Below are 18,777 nucleotides of genomic sequence, written 5' to 3'. Positions count from 1 at the left end.
CCGGCCGCGCTGTCATCGAGGTGGGAACGTGTCACGGCGGTGGGGAAAGGAATCCGAGCTGGGGAATGTTTGGCGGCTGCGCGGGCAGCGGAGCAGGTGGCAGTGCCATCGGGGCCACCGCGAGTGACAGCGCTGCCACGCGTCACAGCGACACTTCCCGGGGCCGCCTGGGCGGCGGGGCTCGGCTGCCAGCGCTCGGCACCGCGCCCGTGCCAATCCCGGTTCCCCGTGCCAATCCCGGTTTGCCCCGTGCCAACCCCGGTTTGCCGCATGCTGGCGGCTCGGCCTCGTGTCCCCGTCCTGTGACAGCGACAGGAGAACTCGGGGTGGCACGGCTCAGCCGAGGGGCCGTGTGGGAATGGGCAGTGCCAGGGGAGGGCAATTCCAGGGAGAGGGTATTTCAGAGAAAAGGACAATTCCAGGGAGAGGGAATTCAAGGGAAAGGGAAATTCCAGAAGGGGGCAATTCCAGGGGTAGGGAATTTCAGGGAGAGGACAATTCCAGGTGAGCGCAATTCCAAGAGAGGGCAATTCCAGGGGCAGGGAGTTCCAGAGAAAGGGCAATTCCAGAGAAAGGGCAATTCTAGGGGAGGGCAATTCCAGGAGAGGGCAATTCCAGAAGGGGGCAATCCGAGGGGCAGGGAATTCCAGGGACAGAGAATTCCAAAGACAGAGAATTTCAGAGAAAAGGGCAATTCCAGTGAAAGGGCAATTCCAGGAGAAAGGGCAATTCCAGGAGAGGACAATTCCAGGAGTGGACAATTCCAGGGGTGGACAATTCCAGGGCCAGGCAGACTCCCTTCCCTACTCTCCCACCTAACAATCCAAGGTTTTCCCCACTTGGAAGGGATTTAAGGGCAGGAAATGAAGGAAGTGCCTGATGCCCGCCCCACTTCCCAGAACCCAGCAGGTTCTGCTCCCATCCCACTTCCATTTATTTCAGATAAATATTTCAGATCAATGCTTTACCTCGAATCCTGATTTTAGCCGTTCAGTACCACCCCCTCCACCCTGCTCCGCATTCCCACAGAATTCCTGTCGGATTTAACGGTTTCCTGACCCAGAGATGGGGCAGCTGAGAGGCGTTTTAAAACCTTTTATTCCATTTTCAATCTCGTGCGAAAGGTGAGGCAGTACAGATTGATAAATCACGCCATAGGAATCAGAAGAAGTCAGAAAAGGGCTTAATCCCAGAAATTCCTTTTTTTTGTTTCCGGAGCCGGGAGCGGCGCGAGCCGGTGACTCAGGAGCGTCTGGGCTGCGGGAGGCGCTGCCAGCCGGGAATGCTGCGGAGAGGAGGGGAGAGGGAGAGGGAGAGCCGGGGCTGACTCAGCCCCAGGCGGGCCGGGAGATGGGCTTTGCCGGGAGAGGCTGCAGCCCACGCTGCCCCTCTGCTCCGGGGGTGGGGACAGCCGGCTACGGGATGCTCCAGGATGCTTCAAGATGCTCCAGAATGCTCTGAGATGTTCCAGGATGCTCTGCGATGCTCTAGGATTCTTTGGGATGCTCCAGGATGCTTTGGGATGCTCTGGAATGCTCTGGGATGCTCCAGAATGCTTTGGGATGCTCTGGGATGTTTTGGGATGCTCTGGAATGCTCTGGGATGCTCCAGGATGCTTTGGGATGCTCTGGGATGTTTTGGGATATTTTGGGATGCTCCAGGATGCTCTGGGGTGCTCCAGAATGTTCCAGGAGGCTCCCAGATGCTTTGTGATGTTCCGGGATGCTTTGGGATACTCTAGGATGTTCCAGGATGCTCTGGGATGCTTTGGGATTCTCCAGGATGCTCCCAGATGCTTTGGGATGTTCTGGCATGCTTTGGGATGTTTCAGGATGCTCTGAAATGTTCCAGGATGCTTTGGAATGCTCTGAGATGTTCCAGGATGCTCTGGGATGCTCCAGGATGCTTTGGGATGCTTCAGGATGTTCCGGGATGCTCTGGGAAGCTTCAGGATGCTCCAGGATCCTCCCAGATGCTTTCGGATGCTTGGGGATGCTCCAGGATATTCCGGGATGCTTTGGGATGTTCTGGGATGCTTTGGGAAGCTTCAGGATGCTCCAGGATGCTCCGGGATGCTTTGGGATACTCCAGGATACTCTGGAATGTTCCCGGATCCTTTGGGATGCTCTGAGATGCTCCAGAATGCTCCAGGGTGCTCCCAGATGCTCTGGGATGCTCTGGTGCTTCTCAAGGGGCTCTTGGTCCCACTGGGAACCGCTTGCTCTGTCACCAAAGATGTGTCCAGGTGTGCTCACCCCGTGTGGCACATCTGTCCGGGTGTGCTCACCCTGTGTTCACTGGGTGTTATCCCATCCCTGCAGGCGCTGTGACACTGACAGCAGCTGCTGCACTGAGCTTCATGAACAGAAATTAAACCCATATCTTTATAACAAAGTCACTTTAACACCCCACATCTGAAATCCATTTTAATATTTGCAAAAAGCCAATATTATAATGTGTGTTTATAACACCTCCATCGCATCTGGAGCATCTCCTGGTTCTCATCTCTGCTCCCCTCTCTCCCCCAGGCACTCTCCAGGATGTCCCTGTCCCCGATTTGATGTCCCTGCTCCCTCTCTCTCCCCCAGGCACCCTCCAGGATGTCCCTGTCCCCGATTTGATGTCCCCACTCCCTCCCCTCTGGTGGGAGCTCAGCCGAGCACAAAGCTGCCCTTTCTCCCATTCAGGCCCCGCAGCGGGGACATTTCCAGCGACAGTGGTGCCATTGATTGTCACCCGAGCCGCGGGGCTGGCGGCAAACGCCGGGCACGGGGGCTCGGAGGGGTCAGCCAGGCTCTGGGAATGAGCCCTGTGTCCCCCGGAGCTCCGGGGATGGATTTGGGGACAGGGGTGACGGCAGGGCCAAGTCCTCCAAGGGCATGGGCCTTTTCTTTCCAGCGTCAAAAGCAGCTTTTGAGAGATGTCGCGTTCTTTGGGGACACAATGGGACATGGCCCCATCCCTGGAAGTGTCCAAGACCAGGCTGGATGGAGCTTGGGGCACCCTGGCACAGTGGAAGGTGTCCCTGCCCTTGGCACAGGGTGGGATGAGATGAACTTTGGGGTCTCTTTCATTGCCAGCAATTCCATGCTTTTCTGGCACGGAGATGATGCCCTCTGCCTCCTCATTCTCATCTTCTGATGCTGTTCAAACCCCAGACTCGCAGCTTGGGGTGCAGAGATATTCCCCCATCCCACCAGGGAAGAAAGAGTTCAAACCCCAGACCCGCAGTTTGGGGTGCAGGGATGTTCTCCCATCCCACAGGGATCCAAACCCCTTCCCTAACCCAAGCTGCTGCAGGCAGAGCAGGACTTGGAACCGGCTCTGCAGGGCTTAGGTAGGACCAGCTCTGCACGGCTTAGGTAGCACCAGCTCTGCAGGGCTTAGGTAGGACCAGCTCTGCAGGGCTTAGGAGCAGCCCTAGAGGAACCCCCAGCCCTACAGGGACCTCAGCGGGCGCTCCTGGAAGCGCTCGGAGGCTCCGTTGCCAGCTCCGAGCCCAGCCCAGGCTCGCTGGAGGCTGGCAGAGCTGTTTCCACTCTCGGCTCTGATTCAGTCCCCGGGGAGCTGCAGGATAAACAACAACCTCGGCGCCGGCCAAATGATTGTTTAGGGCTGCTTTGTTTGCGGCTCCGCAGCTCGGCGGGGCTCGGGGAAACTCAGGAAGAGCCCCCAAAGGAGCCTCAGGGCAGCAGGAGAGAAATGTGGGAGAGGAGGAGGAGGAGCTTGGTTTGGAGCTCCAACTCAAAACTTGGAGATTTGCCTGGTTTAGCAGAGATTTAGGGGCTGGGGTTTCAGACCCAGTGAAGTTTGGTGAGGTCTGGGCAGACCCCCTCGGGGTGTGTGTTGGTGATGGGGTCACGGCACTTTAATGGGGTTTTTGGGAAGGGAGAGGGTGTGGAGGGGATTGTGCCTGTCCTGGGCAGGCTGGGACTGAGCCTGGCTGCAGAATCAGCCTGGAAAGTTCTGTGCCAGCTTCTCCAGCTCGGGCTCAGCGGTTTCTCGGAGCCTTTGGGCACAGGGAAGGCTGGGCAGGGCACAAGGGAGGGTGGGCAGGGGACAGGGAGCTGTCCCCTCATTGTGTCCCCAAATTGGACCCGGGCAGTTCTGGCAGCTTCCCCAAGCCCTGCTGGGAAAACTCTGCTTGTTTTAAGGGATGAGAGACCCACAGGAGATGGGAATAACCCACAAACCCAGCGGGAATTCAGCGCCCCGCTGACCTCCGAGGTGCCGCTTGCAGAGGGAGCGCCGGGCTGGGCAGTGCCAAGTGCCAGCCCTGGCAATTAAGAGCCACGCGCCGCTGATTAATTGCCCGGCGGTGCCGGCTGCCAGCTCCAGCGGCGCTCCCCGCCTTTGGCCGAGCGCTGGGAGCGCTGCCCAGGGCAGAGGCCGCTGTGTTTGGGAAAGGGAAAAGCGGGAATGGAGAGCTGGGAGCGCCGGGCAGAGGGCGGCCCTGAGCCCCGGAGCGATCCCCGTGCACACCGCGGGTTTTGGGATCCCGGGGGGGGAGCAGGGCCAGCCTCGCCCAGCCCACGCAGCGGGAACGGAGGGGGTTTGCAGGGAAGGGGGGCTGGAGAAGGTGGGGTGTGAAAGAGGAAGGGCAGAGGGGCAGACGGCTGGATCTGCTGCCAGCTGGGACGTCTGAAGGCTGGCTGTCACTTTTTGTTCCTGTCTGGGACATGGAGTCTGGGGGTGGTGGTTTTGGGTGGAACTTTCATCTGTCAGACATGGGCTCTGGCCTGGGATCCATTCCTTCTGGGATCCAGACCCTGTCCAACCCTTCTGGGATCCAAACCCTGTCCATCCCTCCTGAGATCCAAACCCTGTCCATCCCTCCTGAGATCCAAACCCTGTCCATCCCTTCTGGGAGATCCAAACCCTGTCCATCCCCCTGGGATCCAAACCCTGTCCATCCCTTCTGGGATCCAAACCCTGTCCATCATCCTGGGAGATCCAAACCCTGTCCATCCTCCTGAGATCCAAACCCTGTTGATCCTCCTGGTATCCAAACCCTGTCCATCCCCCTGGGATCCAAACTCTGTCCATCCCTCCTGGGATCCAAACCCTGTCCATCATCCTGGGAGATCCAAACCCTGCCCATCCTCCTGGGATCCAAACCCTGTCCATCCCTTCTGGGATCCAAACCCTGTCCATCATCCTGGGAGATCCAAACCCTGTCCATCCTCCTGAGATCCAAACCCTGTTGATCCTCCTGGTATCCAAACCCTGTCCATCCCCCTGGGATCCAAACTCTGTCCATCCTCCTGGGGTCCAAACCCAGTCCATCCCCCTGGGAGATCCAAACTCTGTCCATCCTCCAAGGGCATGGGAAGGGATGGGCTCAGCGGGTGCCCCCAGAGCAGCTCCCTGAGGTGTGTGCCCTTCCCAGGTGCCAAGGAATATGTGTTCCCACGGAGGGAGAGGTTCCCAGTGTTCTTCCACCAGGAAAACTCCTCCTCCATCTACATCGGGGGTGAGGGGAGGCTCTACTACTACGACTTTGCAACGCGTGAGAACTACACGGTGAGGGGCGCCGCTAACGGGTTTGGAGCAAAACCCCATAAAAAGGATCTGGGATCCATCTCCCAACCCACATTCTGGGCCTGGATGAGCCTGGTCTCTGCCCAGCTGGCTCCATCCTGCCAGGAAGCAAAATCCCAGCAGGAAAGAATGGCTAGGGTTAGGTTGGTGTTGGGGCTGGGGTTCAATCTCCCCTGTTGGCCATGGGCAGGTTCTTCCCTGGGTGGGATCCCTCCGGGTTAAGTTTAGGGTTAGAGTTATGTTTAGGATTAGGATTAGGCTTAAATCTCCCCTGTTGGCCATGGGCAGGTTCTTCCCTGGGTGGGATCCCTCTGGGTTAGGGTTCGGTTTAGGGTTATGGTTAGGATTAGGATTAGGATTACTGTTAAATTTTCCGTGTTGTCCACAGACGGGTGGGATCTACCTTGGGTGGGATCCCTTCGAGCTTCTCACTGCCCCACAGGGCAGATGTTTCCAGCCTGAGATCCTTTCTGGATCCATCATAGATATTGCCAGGCAGGGATCCTTTCTGGATCCATCCTGAATGTTGCCATCCAGGGATCATTTCTGGATCCATCCTGGATGTTTCCAGCTTTAGATCCTTTCTGGATCCATCCTGGATGTTCCCATCCAGGGATCATTTCTGGATCCATCCTGGATGTTTCCAGCTGTAGATCCTTTCTGGTTCCATCCTGGATGTTTCAGCTTTAGATCTTTTCTGGATCCATCCTGGATGTTCCCATCCAGGGATCCTTTCTGGATCCATCCCAAATGTTTTCATCCTGGAATGCTTTCAGGATCCATCATGGCTCTTTCCATGGGATCCTTTCTGGATCCATCCTGGATGTTTCCTGCTGGGGATCCTTCCTGAATTGAGAGCAGCAATGCTCAGATTTCGTCACTGGCATCCAGCCTGGCCTTCCTGCTGGATTTCAGGCGCCAGGGGTGGGGGACAAGGACACCTCGTGGGTTTTGGTGACCTTGTGGCATGCTGAGCCCACGCCTGGTGGCCTTGGGAGAGCAGGAATGGAAACGTTTCCCTCTCCTTTATCCTAGGAAGAGTTCCCAGTGAGAAATGAAGGCCAGTGCATGTCCTCTGGGAATTTGGTAGGTCCCACCCGTGAGGGAGTAATGGGATGAGGAGGGTTTAGGTTGAAGGAGGGAGCGATGGGATGGGGAGGATTTGGGTTGAAGAAGGAATAACAGGATGGGGAGGATTTGGGTTGAAGAAGGAATAACAGGATGGGGAAGATTTGGGTTGAAGGAATAACGGGATGGGGAAGATTTGGGTTGAAGGAGGGAATAATGGGATGGGGAAGATTTGGGTTGAGGGAGGGAATAACAGGATGGGGAAGATTTGGGGTTGAAGGAATAACAGGATGGGGAGGATTTGGGTTGAAGGAGGGAATAATGGGATGGGGAGGATTTGGGTTGAAGGAATAACAGGATGGGGAGGATTTGGTTTGAAGGAATAACGGGATGGGGAGGATTTGGGTTGAAGAAGGAATAATGGGATGGGGAGGGTTTGGGTTGAAGGAATAACAGGATGGGGAGGACTTGCATTGAGGAGGGAACAGCAGGATGGGGAGGGCTGGAGTATTTGGTTGAAGGAGCTGTGTGTGCTCCTCATGATCTCCCTCCGGATGAGGAGATCTGGGAAATCCCAGGAAGGATCGGGGAATTGGCGTGGTGCTGGGGGCTCTGTGCCATGGGCAGGCTCCTCTCCCCGTGCAGGAGGACAGCCGGAATTACCTGACCCTGGTGGAGCAGTACGGGGACGGGCTCCTGGTGTGCGGGACTGGCGCCTGCGCTCCCACCTGCTGGAATGTGGTACGGATCCTTCCCCCTTCCTGGCTGGGGAAAACCCGGCCTGACCCCACTCAGGATCCCCTTCTGTCCTTCCCCAGACGCAGAGGAAGGAGAGCCAGCCCTGGGATGGGAGAGGGATCGCTCCCTTCACCCCTGACTCCAACACCCTTGTTGTTGTCGATGGTAAGTGGGATATTTTCCCATTTTCCTGTTTTCCTGTGGTTTTGTTGTGCTCAAAGCCTCCCTGGCACAAACAGCAACCTCCTGAGGCTGCTCTGAGGGCTTTGTCCCCTTGGCTCTCCTCATTTTGTTCCCATGGAAATGCACATCCCATTGGGACAGAGGTTGGAGATTCCCATGGGAGGCGTGAGATGGGGACCCTGTGTGGGAGGAATGTTGGGAATCAGGAGTGCTTTGGGTCAGGAGGGACCTGGGCAGGACCTGAATCAGGAATGTTTTGGGTCAAGAGGGACCTCAGAAGGAGGGACCTGAATCAGGCATGCTTTGGGTCAGGAATGCTTTGGGTCAAGAGGGACCTGGGAAGGAGGGATCTGAATCAGGCATGTTTTGGGTGGGGAGGGACCTGGGAAAGACCTGAATCAGAAATGCTCTGGGTCAAGAGGGACCTTGGGAGGAGGGACCTGAATCGGGAATGTTTTGGGTCAGGAGGAACCTTGGAAGGACTTGAATCAGGAATGCTTTGAGTTGGGAAGGACCTTGGGAGGAGGGACCTGAATTGGGAATGTTTTGGGTCAGGAGGGCCCTGGGAAGGAGGGACCTGAATCAGGAATGTTTTGGGTGGGGAGGGACCTGGGAAGGAGGGCCTGCAGTGATCCCACTGCTCCAGGCCTGCTGTGGGGACACATGAGGATCCTTCCAAGAATGTGTCCCTGCCACGCTTCAAGGACTGGGTGTCAGCACTGGGATTCCTGTTCCATACCCACCATCCCTGCGACGCCCAGGAAGCCCTGGCTGCTTTCACTCCTCCTCATCCCCTCCCCACAGGCCAGGACATCTACTCCACCATCAAGAAGAGCCAGCAGAACGGGAAGATCCCTCGATTCCGCCGCGTGAGGGGCGGGGGAGAGCTCTACACCAGCGACACCGTGATGCAGAGTGAGTGGGGACATTCCCACCGAGGGGACATTCCCATCGGGGGGACATTCCCAGCAGGGGGACATTCCCACTGGGGGGATCCCCACCGGACTCTGCCCCCCACAGCTGGCAGGGGGCAGGAGAAACTCCAGAGCCTCTTGTGGGGGCTGATCGGTGTCAGATTAAGCAAAACTTGTTAGTTTTGCTTTGCTGCCTTTTGCAGCGCAGATAGGGCTGGAGATCCACCAAAAAGGAATGTTTGGGTTGCTTTAGCCAAATCAGCAGGCTCAGACACCAAATGTTTGACCAGCTCAAGCCCAAACAAACCCTTTGTGACCTGTTTGGTGTGCCGGTGCTAGCCAAGGATTGGCCAGTACCCAATGGTCATAAATATTGGTGTAAAGCTGCCAACGAGATAAATCCCATAACCAGTTAACATCACTGGGTCCCTGATCTTCTTAAAGCACCTTCTGAACTGGAAATTCCTGGTTCTTTGGCAATGGAATTTTGTGCTGAGGGAGATCCACAGTTAAATGTTGCTCCCCACCATCCTGTGTAGAGAAGCTCCAGTTTGTGGTGCAGCTGTACTGCCCCAGTGCCCCCTGAGCTTAATCTGAGTGATGGGTGCCCTCGGTGCCAGCCAGGAGGGAACCAGCTGTCTGCTTCCCCTGAGCCCTGTCCCAAACCAGCGCAAAAGTGACTCCCCCGTCCTTGGGGCATGGGGAAACGAGGCTGGCAAGTCCCCTCTGCGGGGTGGAAGGAAATTGGGTTGTGCAAAATGCCCGGCAGCTGCCCCGCAGCGTTGGGCAACTTCCACTGCAGGCAGAGGCCCTGGGCAAACACCAGCCAGGTCAAACCCAGGGCAGGGACAGGGAGGGGACACGGGGAAAGGACCCTGCTCCACTTCCCTGGGCTTGTCGTGGCTGCTGTGGTGGCTTCCGGGGGGGAAATGGGGCATTAATGGGATAAAAAATGGAATTAAAATGACAGCGGGATAAAACAGGGAGGGGAAAACCAAGCCAGGCCTGAGAGCCCCAGGGCTGCCAGACTGAGCCTGGGACATTCCCTGCTGTTCCCACAGCAGGGCTCTGGTCCCTGGAGATTCCCTGCTATGGAAACAGCAGCTCAGGATGCTCAGAGGGACCCAGGGGTGCATTAATAGGAACGGCATTACGGGGTTTTCCCAACGCACAGCACGGATTGCTCCTCCTGAGGGATCCTTCCTTCCTTCCTTCCCACAACACTCCCAGAGCCAGGGGGGCTCAGGTTTCTGTGGCTGCCAGGGCTTCCCAGGCTCCAGGGAATGAGTCTGTGCAGGCAGGCAGGAGGCACTGGGAAGGTGGCACTGATGCCTCAGGCTTAGCTTTCCTATTTTCACATTCTGCGCTGCTTTAGTGTGTGGGTCTGGGCTTCATGTCAGGGGATGGTGGGCTCTCCTCACAGAGCAGGGAGACAAAACAATTCCTGCTCTACCTGGGCACCAAGGACAAATGATCCACATCTCAGGCCCAAGGGCATGAACAACATGGGCTGGAGAGAGAAAAACAAGCAGGATGGGAGTTCATAACCTGAAGCTGTAATTGGACAATTAACTCCAATATGCAGATGGAGCAAAACTTATAAAAGTCAGAGACCTTTGTGTCCATTTTTGTGACCATTTTGGTTCATCTTGGTTGGCTCTTGTGCTGCCCGAGGTGCATCCATTGAGGAGATCCTTTTAATAAATCCCTGCTTTATTCTTGAGCTCAGTCTAGTCTCAGTTCTAGCTCAGCCTTCCCAAGGATCAGCAAGGCCAGCCTGGGCTCGGAGCTGTCCTTTCCCTGGGCCACAGCCATGTCCCACTCCCTGCCCTGTCCCCACTGCTGGCTTCCCGGATGAAACCAGGTCCAAGCTCTGTCCCTTGCCTCCCCAGACCCTCAGTTTGTCAAGGCCACCACGCTGAGGCACGAGGAGCCTCACCAGGACAAGATTTATTACTTCTTCCGCGAGGACAACCCGGACAAGAGCCCCGAGGCGCCCCGGAACATCTCGCGGGTGGCCCAGCTGTGTAAGGTACCTTGGGGACAGGCTGGGGTGGCAGCCAGGACAGCTCCGGGGGGGACAGGGCACGTGCCAGCTCCCCTGGGCTTACCCAGGCTCGGTTTGGCCCCTCTGAGTGGGGCACAGCCTGGTCCCTCAGCCTCGTAGGGGAGAGAATTCCCTGCTCGGTCTCACCGGGATGGCAGGAACGGGATTGTGGCAGCATCCCCATCAGGATGGGCATTTTGGGGTGTTCCCCCCCAAACCCTGACCCTCTCCCTGCTGTCCCTGTCCCCCAGGAGGACAGGGGAGGAACCAGCTCCCTCTCAGCCTCCAAGTGGACCACGTTCCTCAAGGCCACCCTGATCTGCGTGGACCCCGTCACCAAGGGCAACTTCAACTGGCTCCAGGACGTCTTCTTTGTCCCTGCCAGTGACTGGCGGCACTCCAAGGTCTACGGGCTCTTCACCAACACCTGGTGAGGGGCCCTGGCCCAAATCCTCCCTTCCAGCCCTCTTTTCCCTCTGGAAAACAGCACGGCGGTGAGCACAGCCCAGTGTCCCCCCTGACCCTGTCATTGTCCCCTCAGGGGGAGCTCTGCCGTCTGCGTCTACTCCTTCGGGGACATCGACAACGTGTTCAGGACATCGCGGCTCAAAGGCTACAACGGCCCCACCCCGGAGGTCAAACCCGGCCAGGTGAGGGAGGGGCAGGAGCCGCCCCGCGGGAGGCCCGGGGGACCTCGGGAAGGGGACATGGAGGGAGGGACGAGCTGGGAACGGGGGGAGGCTGGAAAAGCTCCGGTCCTTTCGCGGAAAGCACGGGGAGAGAGGATCTCAGAGGGCACCTGGCATGGGCACAGTGACAGCACCCCCGGGGTAGAGCTGTCCCCTTCTCCCGCCATCCTCAGCGCCCCGCCCACCTCTGACTCTGGTCCCTTTTGTCCCCTCTGCCCGCAGCGCGTCCTCTCGGGGGCAGCACCCTCTGACTCCGGTGCTTTTTGTCCTCTGTGCCCGCAGTTTGTCCCCTCCGAGCAGCACCTCTGAGTCTGGTGCCTTTTGTCCCCTTCTATCCCCGGTCCTGCAGTGCGTCCCCTCGGGGCAGCACCCTCTGATGGTCCCCTTTGTCCCCTTCTGCCCCCTCTCCCGCAGTGCGTCCCCTCCGGGCAGCACCTCTCACAGGACGGTCCCTTTTGTCCCCTTTTGTCCCTTCTGCCCGCTGTGTGTCCCCTCGGGGCTTCACCTTCTGATGGTCCCTTTTGTCCCCTTCTCTCCCCTGTCCTGCAGTGTGTCCCCTCGCGGCAGCACCCTCTGATTCCGGTCCCTTTTGTCCCTTTTTGTCCCTTCGCGGCAGCACCCTCTGACTCTGGTATCTTTTGTCCCCTTCTGTCCCCTGTCCCACAGTGTGTCCCCTCGGGGCAGCACCCTCTGATGGTCCCTTTTGTCCCCTTCTGTCCCCTCTGCTAGTAGTGAGTCCCCTTGGGGCAGCACCCTCTGACTCCGGTCCCTTTTGTCCCCGTGGGGCTTCACCCTCTGAGTGTCCCCTTTGTCCCCTTCTGTCCCCTCTCCCTCAGTGCGTCCCCTCCGGGCAGCACCTCTGACAGGACGGTCCCTTTTGTCCATTTTGTCCCCTTTTGTCCCTTCTGCCCGCTGTGTGTCCCCTCGGGGCAGCACCCTCTGACTCCGGTCCCTTTTGTCCCCTTTGTCCCCTGTCCCGCAGTGTGTCCCCTCGGGGCAGCACCCTCTGACTCGGTCCCTTTTGTCCCCTTTTGTCCCCTGGGGCTTCACCCTCTGAGTGTCCCTTTTGTCGCCTTCTGCCCCCTGTGCCCGCAGTGCGTCCCCTCGGGGCAGCACACGCCGAGCGAGACCTTCAAAATCGCGGACAGCCACCCGGAGGTGGAGGAGCGGGTGGAGCCGCTGTCGCCGTCGCGGAGCCCCCTGTTCCACAACAAGCACCGCTACCAGAAAATCGGCGTGCACGAGGTGCCCGCGGCCGACGGGCGCCGCTACAACGTCCTCTACCTGGCCACAGGTGCGGGGACACCGCGTAGGGGACGTTCCCCGCGGGCAGGGCTGCGTGCCCAGCCTGGCATATGTTCGTCAGGCAGCGGCGAGCTGCCAAATTTCGGGAAGAGCAGAACGCTGCCAGGCTGGCTGTGTGGGCACAGGCGGGATCCGGGCAGCGTCCCAGGCACGGGGGAGGCAGGCACGGCTCGTGCTGGGGGGCAGAAATCCTTCCCCAAGGAGCAGCTCCGTCGGTTTTTGGTGCTTCCCGAGCTGTCCTGGTGCCTCCCATCTGTGGGATGTGTTCCCTGGTGCTCGTGGAGGGACCTGCAGGGGTTTAAATTCCCGATTTTGTGATGGAGACAGTGCAGCCGGCTCTCGGTGGGTGGCTGGGGTTGGATTGGGGCCCACGAGTGATGGATTTGGGATTTTACAGCTAGAGAGAAACAGAGAGAAATAGAGAGAATTAGGGAAACAGAACAAGAGAGGTAGGAACAGAGAAATAGAGACAGTTGGAGAGAAATAGAGAAAGAGAGAAACAGAGAGAAATAGAGAGAAATAGGGAAACAGAACAAGAGAGGTAGAAACAGAGAAATAGAGACAGTTGGAGAGAAATAGAGAAAGAGAGAAACAGAGAGAAATAGAGAGAAACAGGGAAACAGAACAAGAGAGGTAGAAACAGAGAAATGGAGACAGTTGGAGAGAAATAGAGAAAGAGAGAAACAGAGAAATAGAGAAACAGAGAAATAGAGAAACAGAACAAGAGAGGTAGAAACAGGGAAATAGAGACAGAGAAACAGAAAAAGACAGAAATAGAAAAATAGAGCAACAGAGTTAGAGAGAGACAGAGAAACAGAGTTAAAGAGAAACAGAGAAAGAGAAATGGAAAAATAGAGCAATAAATAGAGAAACAAAGAAATTGAGAAACAGAAATAGAAGAACAGAGAAACAGAAATACAGGGACAGAGAAAAAGTTAGTGAGAAACAGAGAAATTGAGAAATAGAGAAACAGAGCAATAAAGTTAGAGAGAAACAGAAATAAATACAGAAACAGAGAAACAGAGTTAGAGAGAAACAGAGAAACAGAGAAATAGAGTTGAAATAGAGAGAAACAGAGGGACAGAGCAATAGAGAATTTGCAGAATCCTGGGTCTAAACACAGCCAGTGCCCTGCAGGGTCCCCCTGGGCAGCTTGATCCACCAGGAAGGGCTGTGGGATGGGCACAGAGTCACCTGGGGTCCTGCCCAAGCTGGGCTTCCCCTCCCCCTGGCTGAGGGGAGAAGGGATCTCTTTGGGAAGGGGGAGCCCCGAGGAGTCCCAGCCCCGTTCCCTCGGGGTGCTGCTCCTGCCCTCGCTGGGTGTCAGGTCCAGGAGGCACCGGCTGGCACCGTCACCCCCTCTCAGGGTGCCTCACCGGGGCTGTGCCCTCTCTCTCCCCAGACAAGGGGTCCATCCACAAGGTGGTGGAGCTGCCAGATGGGGTGCAGAACATCGTGGAGATCCAGGTGTTCCCCAACAAGGATCCCATCCAGTCCATGATCCTGGACCACGCCAGGGTGGGTCCCGGCTCCGGGGGTGGGAGAACAGGGTGGGACAGGCATGGGTGGGTCAGTGCCAGCCCCGGGGTCTGGGACTGAAATCATGGAACTATTTGGGTTGGAAGGGACCTTTATTGATCACCCTATGATGACCTTTAATGATCAATTCAATGATCACCCTGTGACCTTTAATGATCATCCAGCCCCACCTTCCACTATCCCAGGGTGCTCCAAGTCCCAGTGCCCACCCTGGCCTTGGGCACTTCCAGGGATTCAGGGGCACCCACAGCTGCTCTGGGAATTCCATCCCGGCCTCTCCCCACCCTCCCAGGGAACAATTCCTTCCCGATATCCCATCCATCCCTGCCCTCTGGCAGTGAGAAGCCATTCCCTGTGTGCTGGCACTCCAAATTCCCTCTCCAGCTCTCCTGGAGCCCCTTCAGGCCCTGGCAGGGGCTCTGAGCTCTCCCTGGAGCCTTCTCTGCTCCAGGTGAACACTCCCAGCTCTCCCAGCCTGGCTCTAGAGGAGCTACACCCTCAGAACATCTCCTTAGCCTCCTTCCAGCAGCTCCAGCTCCTTCCTGACCTTCCCTGGGACACGGAGTGACCGTTCCTGTGCTCTCCTCCCGCAGGCCGTGCTCTACGTGGGCTCCAGCAGCCGCGTCCTGGAGCTGCCCATGGACATGTGCGGGGCCTACCGCAACAACTGCCACAGCTGCGTGCTGGCCAGGGACCCCTACTGCGGCTGGGCCAACGGCTCCTGCCTCTCGCTGGCCCTCAGCAGGTGTGTGGGGCCATTCCCACCCCAATCCCACCAGGCAAACACCCACAGCCCCAGCATTCCCCTCCTGGGCTGAGCGCGTGCGTGGGTTTGGGGTGGATGCGTTGTCCACAAAGGTTTGGGGTGCTCTGTGTGGATTCATCCCTCCCTTGAAAGGTTTTGGGCACCCAAATGCCTTTTCCCAAAACTTTGGAGTGCTCTGTGCGGATCCATCCGTCCCTTTAAGGGTTTTGGACACCCAACCCCTCTCCCTGAAAGTTTGGGGTTCTATGCATGGATCCATCCTTCCCTTGAAGAGTTTTGGACACCCAACCCCTCTCCCTGAAAGTTTGGGGTGCCCTGCATGGGTCCCTCCCTCCCTTGAAGGGTTTTGGGCACCCAACCCCTCTCCTCAAGAGTTTGGGGTGCTCTGCACAGATCCATCCCTCCCTTTAAGAGTTTTGGGCACCCAACCCCTGTCCCCAAGAGTTTGAGTGCTCTGTGCGGATCCCTCCCTCCCTTGAAGGGTTTTGAACACCCAGTCCCTCTCCCTGAATGTTTGGGGTTCTATGCATGGATCCATCCTTCCCTTGAAGAGTTTTGGACACCAACCCTTCTGTCCAAGAGTTTGGTGTGCTCTGTGTGGATCCCTCCCTCCCTTGAAGGGTTTTGGACACCCAACCCCTCTCCCTGAATGTTTGGGGTTCTATGCATGGGTCCCTCCCTCCCTTGAAGGCTTTTGGGCACCCAACCCCTCTCCCCAAGAGTTTATGGTGCTCTGTGCAGATCCATCCCTCCCTTAAAGAGTTTTGGGCACCCAAACCCTCTCCCCAAGAGTTTGAGTGCTCTGTGCAGATCCATCCTTCCCTTGAAGGGTTTTGAACACCCAACACCTCTCCCTGAAAGTTTGGGGTGCCCTGCATGGATCCCTCCCTTCCTCAAAGGATTTTGGGCACCCAACCCCTCTCCCCAAGAGCTTGGAGTTCTCTGTATGGATCCATCCCTTCCTTGAAGGGTTTTGGGCACCCAACCTCTGTCCCCAAGAGTTTGGGTTACTCTGTGCAGATCCATCCTGACCCTGAATGGTTTTGGGTACCCTATCCCTCTCCTTGCTGCTGGGTCTCACGTTGATCATCTCCAACCTTCTGGAATTGGGATGGGAAGGGGAGATTCCCGCTCATCATGGGGGATTCCCATCCCTGAACCACCGCTTCCCGAAGTTCTGTTGGTGCTTATTCCCATTCCCATTCCCCAGGGACGTGCTCCAGAACCTGAACTTGGACTCGTGGCGAGGAAGCTGCCAGAGGGGCGACGTCAAGGAAGGTACGTGGAGATGTTGTGGTTGGGGAAGGAGCTGTTAGATTCTCCAGGCTTTGGATGGGTTTGGGTGGGTTTGGGTGGGTTTGGATGGGTTTGGTTTGGTTTGGGTGGATTTGGATGAATTTGGATGGATTTGGGTGGGTTTGGGTGGGTTTGGAGGGATTTAGGTGGGTTTGGATGGGTTTGCATGGGTTTGGATAGGTTTGGATGAGTTTGAATGGGTTTGGGTGAGTTTGGATGGCTTTGGATAGGTTTGGATGGATTTGGGTGGGTTTGGATCAATTTGGAAGGGTTTGGATGGGTTTGGACGGGTCATTTGTCTCAGTTTGAACAGACAGGTGTGTGCTAAGGAAGGCAGGAGCCTCCCCTGAAATAGAAAATGCAAACCCCCTTCCTCCGAATTATAATTTTGAAATTAGGGGGCTCTCAGGCAGACATGGGAGCAGGAATAACAGGGCAGAGCAGGAGTTTCGAGGAGTTCTCTCTCTCTCTGAGTCTTCCTCCACCCCACTAAAACCCAGACTGCTCCCAGCTAACTCCCCCTCACCCCGTGTCCCCGCAGACGACTTCCGCAACATCTCGGTGATGCCGCTGTCCCGCTACTACCTCAACTGCTCCATCGAGTCCCACTACGCCACCTACAACTGGTACCACGAGGACGTGCTCATCAAGAGCTGCAACACCTCCCACCCCCAGCACGACTGCTTCCACTTCATCCCCAGCGTGCGCCGCGAGCACTACGGCCACTACGTCTGTGTGTCCGAGGAGGACGGCTTCCGCCAGGCGCTGGTCAAGGAGCGCCTGCTGGACCGCCAGCGCTTCCTGTGGCAGCGGGGCCGTGCCCCGGCCGTGCTGGCCTCGTGGCTCCAGCTGCTGCTCGTGGTGGCCCTGGCCGAGCTCTTCCACTGACGCCGTCCCGCTCGCCCTTGCCCGCTGCAGCTCCGTGGACTTGGAGCCTTCCTGCCCGCCGGCCTCGCTGGCGGAGCCGCGGGAGGAGGGCGCGACACGCGGCGCGGCCAGCCATGCATGCGCTGATGCTCAGGGCGCGGCCGCTCCTTGCATGTGATGAAGATGAAGATGAGGAGGAGGAGCCGCCCTCCGCCTCCTCCGGACTGTGGGATGCCCGCTGCCTCCCGAGGTTTTGGGGGGTGATGTTGGGGTTGGCAGCGGCTGGGACACCCCCGGCGAGTCCCCTCCTGCTTGAGGGGGGCTGGGGTCGTTGTTTTTTTCTTTGGTGTGGGAGGGAGGTCGGGAATCGGCGGCGCCGCCGCGTTGGGAATTTGCATGGAAAAGCCTCGGAAGGTGACTGGATTTGGGGTGTGGGGACGGGAAGGGGAGGTGGGAGCAGAGCCCGGAGCGGAGCGGGAGGCGCTGGGAAGACGCTGGAGACGCACAAATGCTCTGCAGGCAGCTGAGGGGCAGCGCAGCGGGGCCGTGCCCGCTCCCACCCTGGCCCGGGCGTCCTCAGGGAAAGCGGCCGCGGATCTCAGGGCACCGGGGGGCTGCGCCTGTCCCCGCCTCTGTCCCTGTCCCTGTCCCCGGGGGCAGGCCCGGCTCCGCTTCCCCCGCGCTCTCGGAGGTCTCGGAGCGAGACTAAACTGTGAAAATCGGGATTTTCCCCCTGCAAAGGGGGGTCCCGCTCCTTGTCCCAACCTCGCCCAGCCCGGAGCGGCCCTGCCCTGGGCGGGGACACCCAGGGGACACCCTGGCCGTGCTTCCAATGCCTGTCCCGGCTCCTGCTCACTCAGGAGAGCCCGAGGGGCCGCGGGGCCACGTCCAGAGCCCGCGGGCAGCGGGCCAGAGCTTCCTAGTGCACTACATGCCCGAGATGTTCCCCATCCCCAGTCCAGGACAGAGCTTCTCACAGCCCTTCTCAAAGCACTTTAACTTTGTGGACTAACAGATATTTATTATATCGACTGCTCGTTTCTGTCTTGTAGGATTTTATAATATTACAGCAGGTGGGGGCGGATCACAGGAGAGGAAAATTTTAAAAAATCCACCACAACAGCTACCAAAAAAACCCCCCCAACCCTTTCAGACCTGTAACCAAAGCGGATGGTTGGAATAAAGAGTGGAAAAAAGCAGGAGAGCGCCGTGGTTCTCACTGGGAATGATGGGGGTCGGGATCTTCCCTGGCCTTTTTCCACATCCTGTTCTTTCCAGCCCCTGTTTTGGGGCTCCTGTTTTGATCCAGCAGCAAATTCCCGCTGGAAATCCCAAAGGAGGGAGTGAGCAGCAGCCCTGGGAAGGGAGGGGTGGGAGTTGCGGCGGGGTTCGTGGTGTGGAGCCATCCCCCCTCCTCCTGCCTGGGATGCTCCGGATTTTCGGGAAAAAAGGGCTGCGGGAGGCGGGGAACTGGAATTCGGGATTTTGGGAGGTGCTAAAAAAGGCAGGAGCGACCGAAGCCTCCGTCAAATCGGCCCCGGCACAAAGGCAGAGCCGGCTCGGGGCACGTCCCGGTCCATTCCCGGCTATTCCCGGTGCTCCTGCTCTCAGGGAAATATTTCGGGATGGGCGAACGAGCTGCAGCTCAGGACTGCAGTGACACACAGCCGGGTGGCGCTGGGGACACGGGGGTGGCGCTGAGGGGACCCGGCCGTCCCCGCTCCTCACCGGAGGGAGGTTTGGCAGCAGAAAAGCGAAACCTTCCCTTGCCTCCATCCCTCTTTTGGCACAGGATTCCCGCTGGCGCCGGCAGGCTGCGGGAAG

At 57.8% G+C, this 18,777-nt stretch overlaps 1 protein-coding gene across 1 annotated transcript in view; it reads left to right on the top strand.

The window, feature by feature from the left end:
• Positions 1-18,152, top strand: part of SEMA7A (semaphorin 7A (John Milton Hagen blood group)) — a 28,369-nt gene extending 10,217 nt beyond the window's left edge. Inside the window, exons 2-14 of the mRNA XM_030955624.1 lie at positions 5,390-5,523; positions 6,577-6,627; positions 7,255-7,350; positions 7,428-7,512; positions 8,335-8,445; positions 10,337-10,476; positions 10,743-10,921; positions 11,033-11,141; positions 12,276-12,474; positions 13,888-14,003; positions 14,618-14,769; positions 16,001-16,068; positions 16,628-18,152. Coding sequence (XP_030811484.1) covers positions 5,390-5,523; positions 6,577-6,627; positions 7,255-7,350; positions 7,428-7,512; positions 8,335-8,445; positions 10,337-10,476; positions 10,743-10,921; positions 11,033-11,141; positions 12,276-12,474; positions 13,888-14,003; positions 14,618-14,769; positions 16,001-16,068; positions 16,628-16,974 — 1,787 coding nt within the window. The 3' untranslated portion in view covers positions 16,975-18,152. The remainder of the gene's footprint in view (positions 1-5,389; positions 5,524-6,576; positions 6,628-7,254; positions 7,351-7,427; positions 7,513-8,334; positions 8,446-10,336; positions 10,477-10,742; positions 10,922-11,032; positions 11,142-12,275; positions 12,475-13,887; positions 14,004-14,617; positions 14,770-16,000; positions 16,069-16,627) is intronic.
• Positions 18,153-18,777: the final 625 nt, after the last annotated feature.

This window comes from Camarhynchus parvulus, chromosome 10 (genome assembly GCF_901933205.1).
Source record: "Camarhynchus parvulus chromosome 10, STF_HiC, whole genome shotgun sequence".
NCBI lineage: Eukaryota > Metazoa > Chordata > Aves > Passeriformes > Thraupidae > Camarhynchus > Camarhynchus parvulus.
The sequence above is the reverse complement of the archived record's forward strand: the minus strand, read 5'-3'. Positions and strand labels throughout refer to the sequence as shown.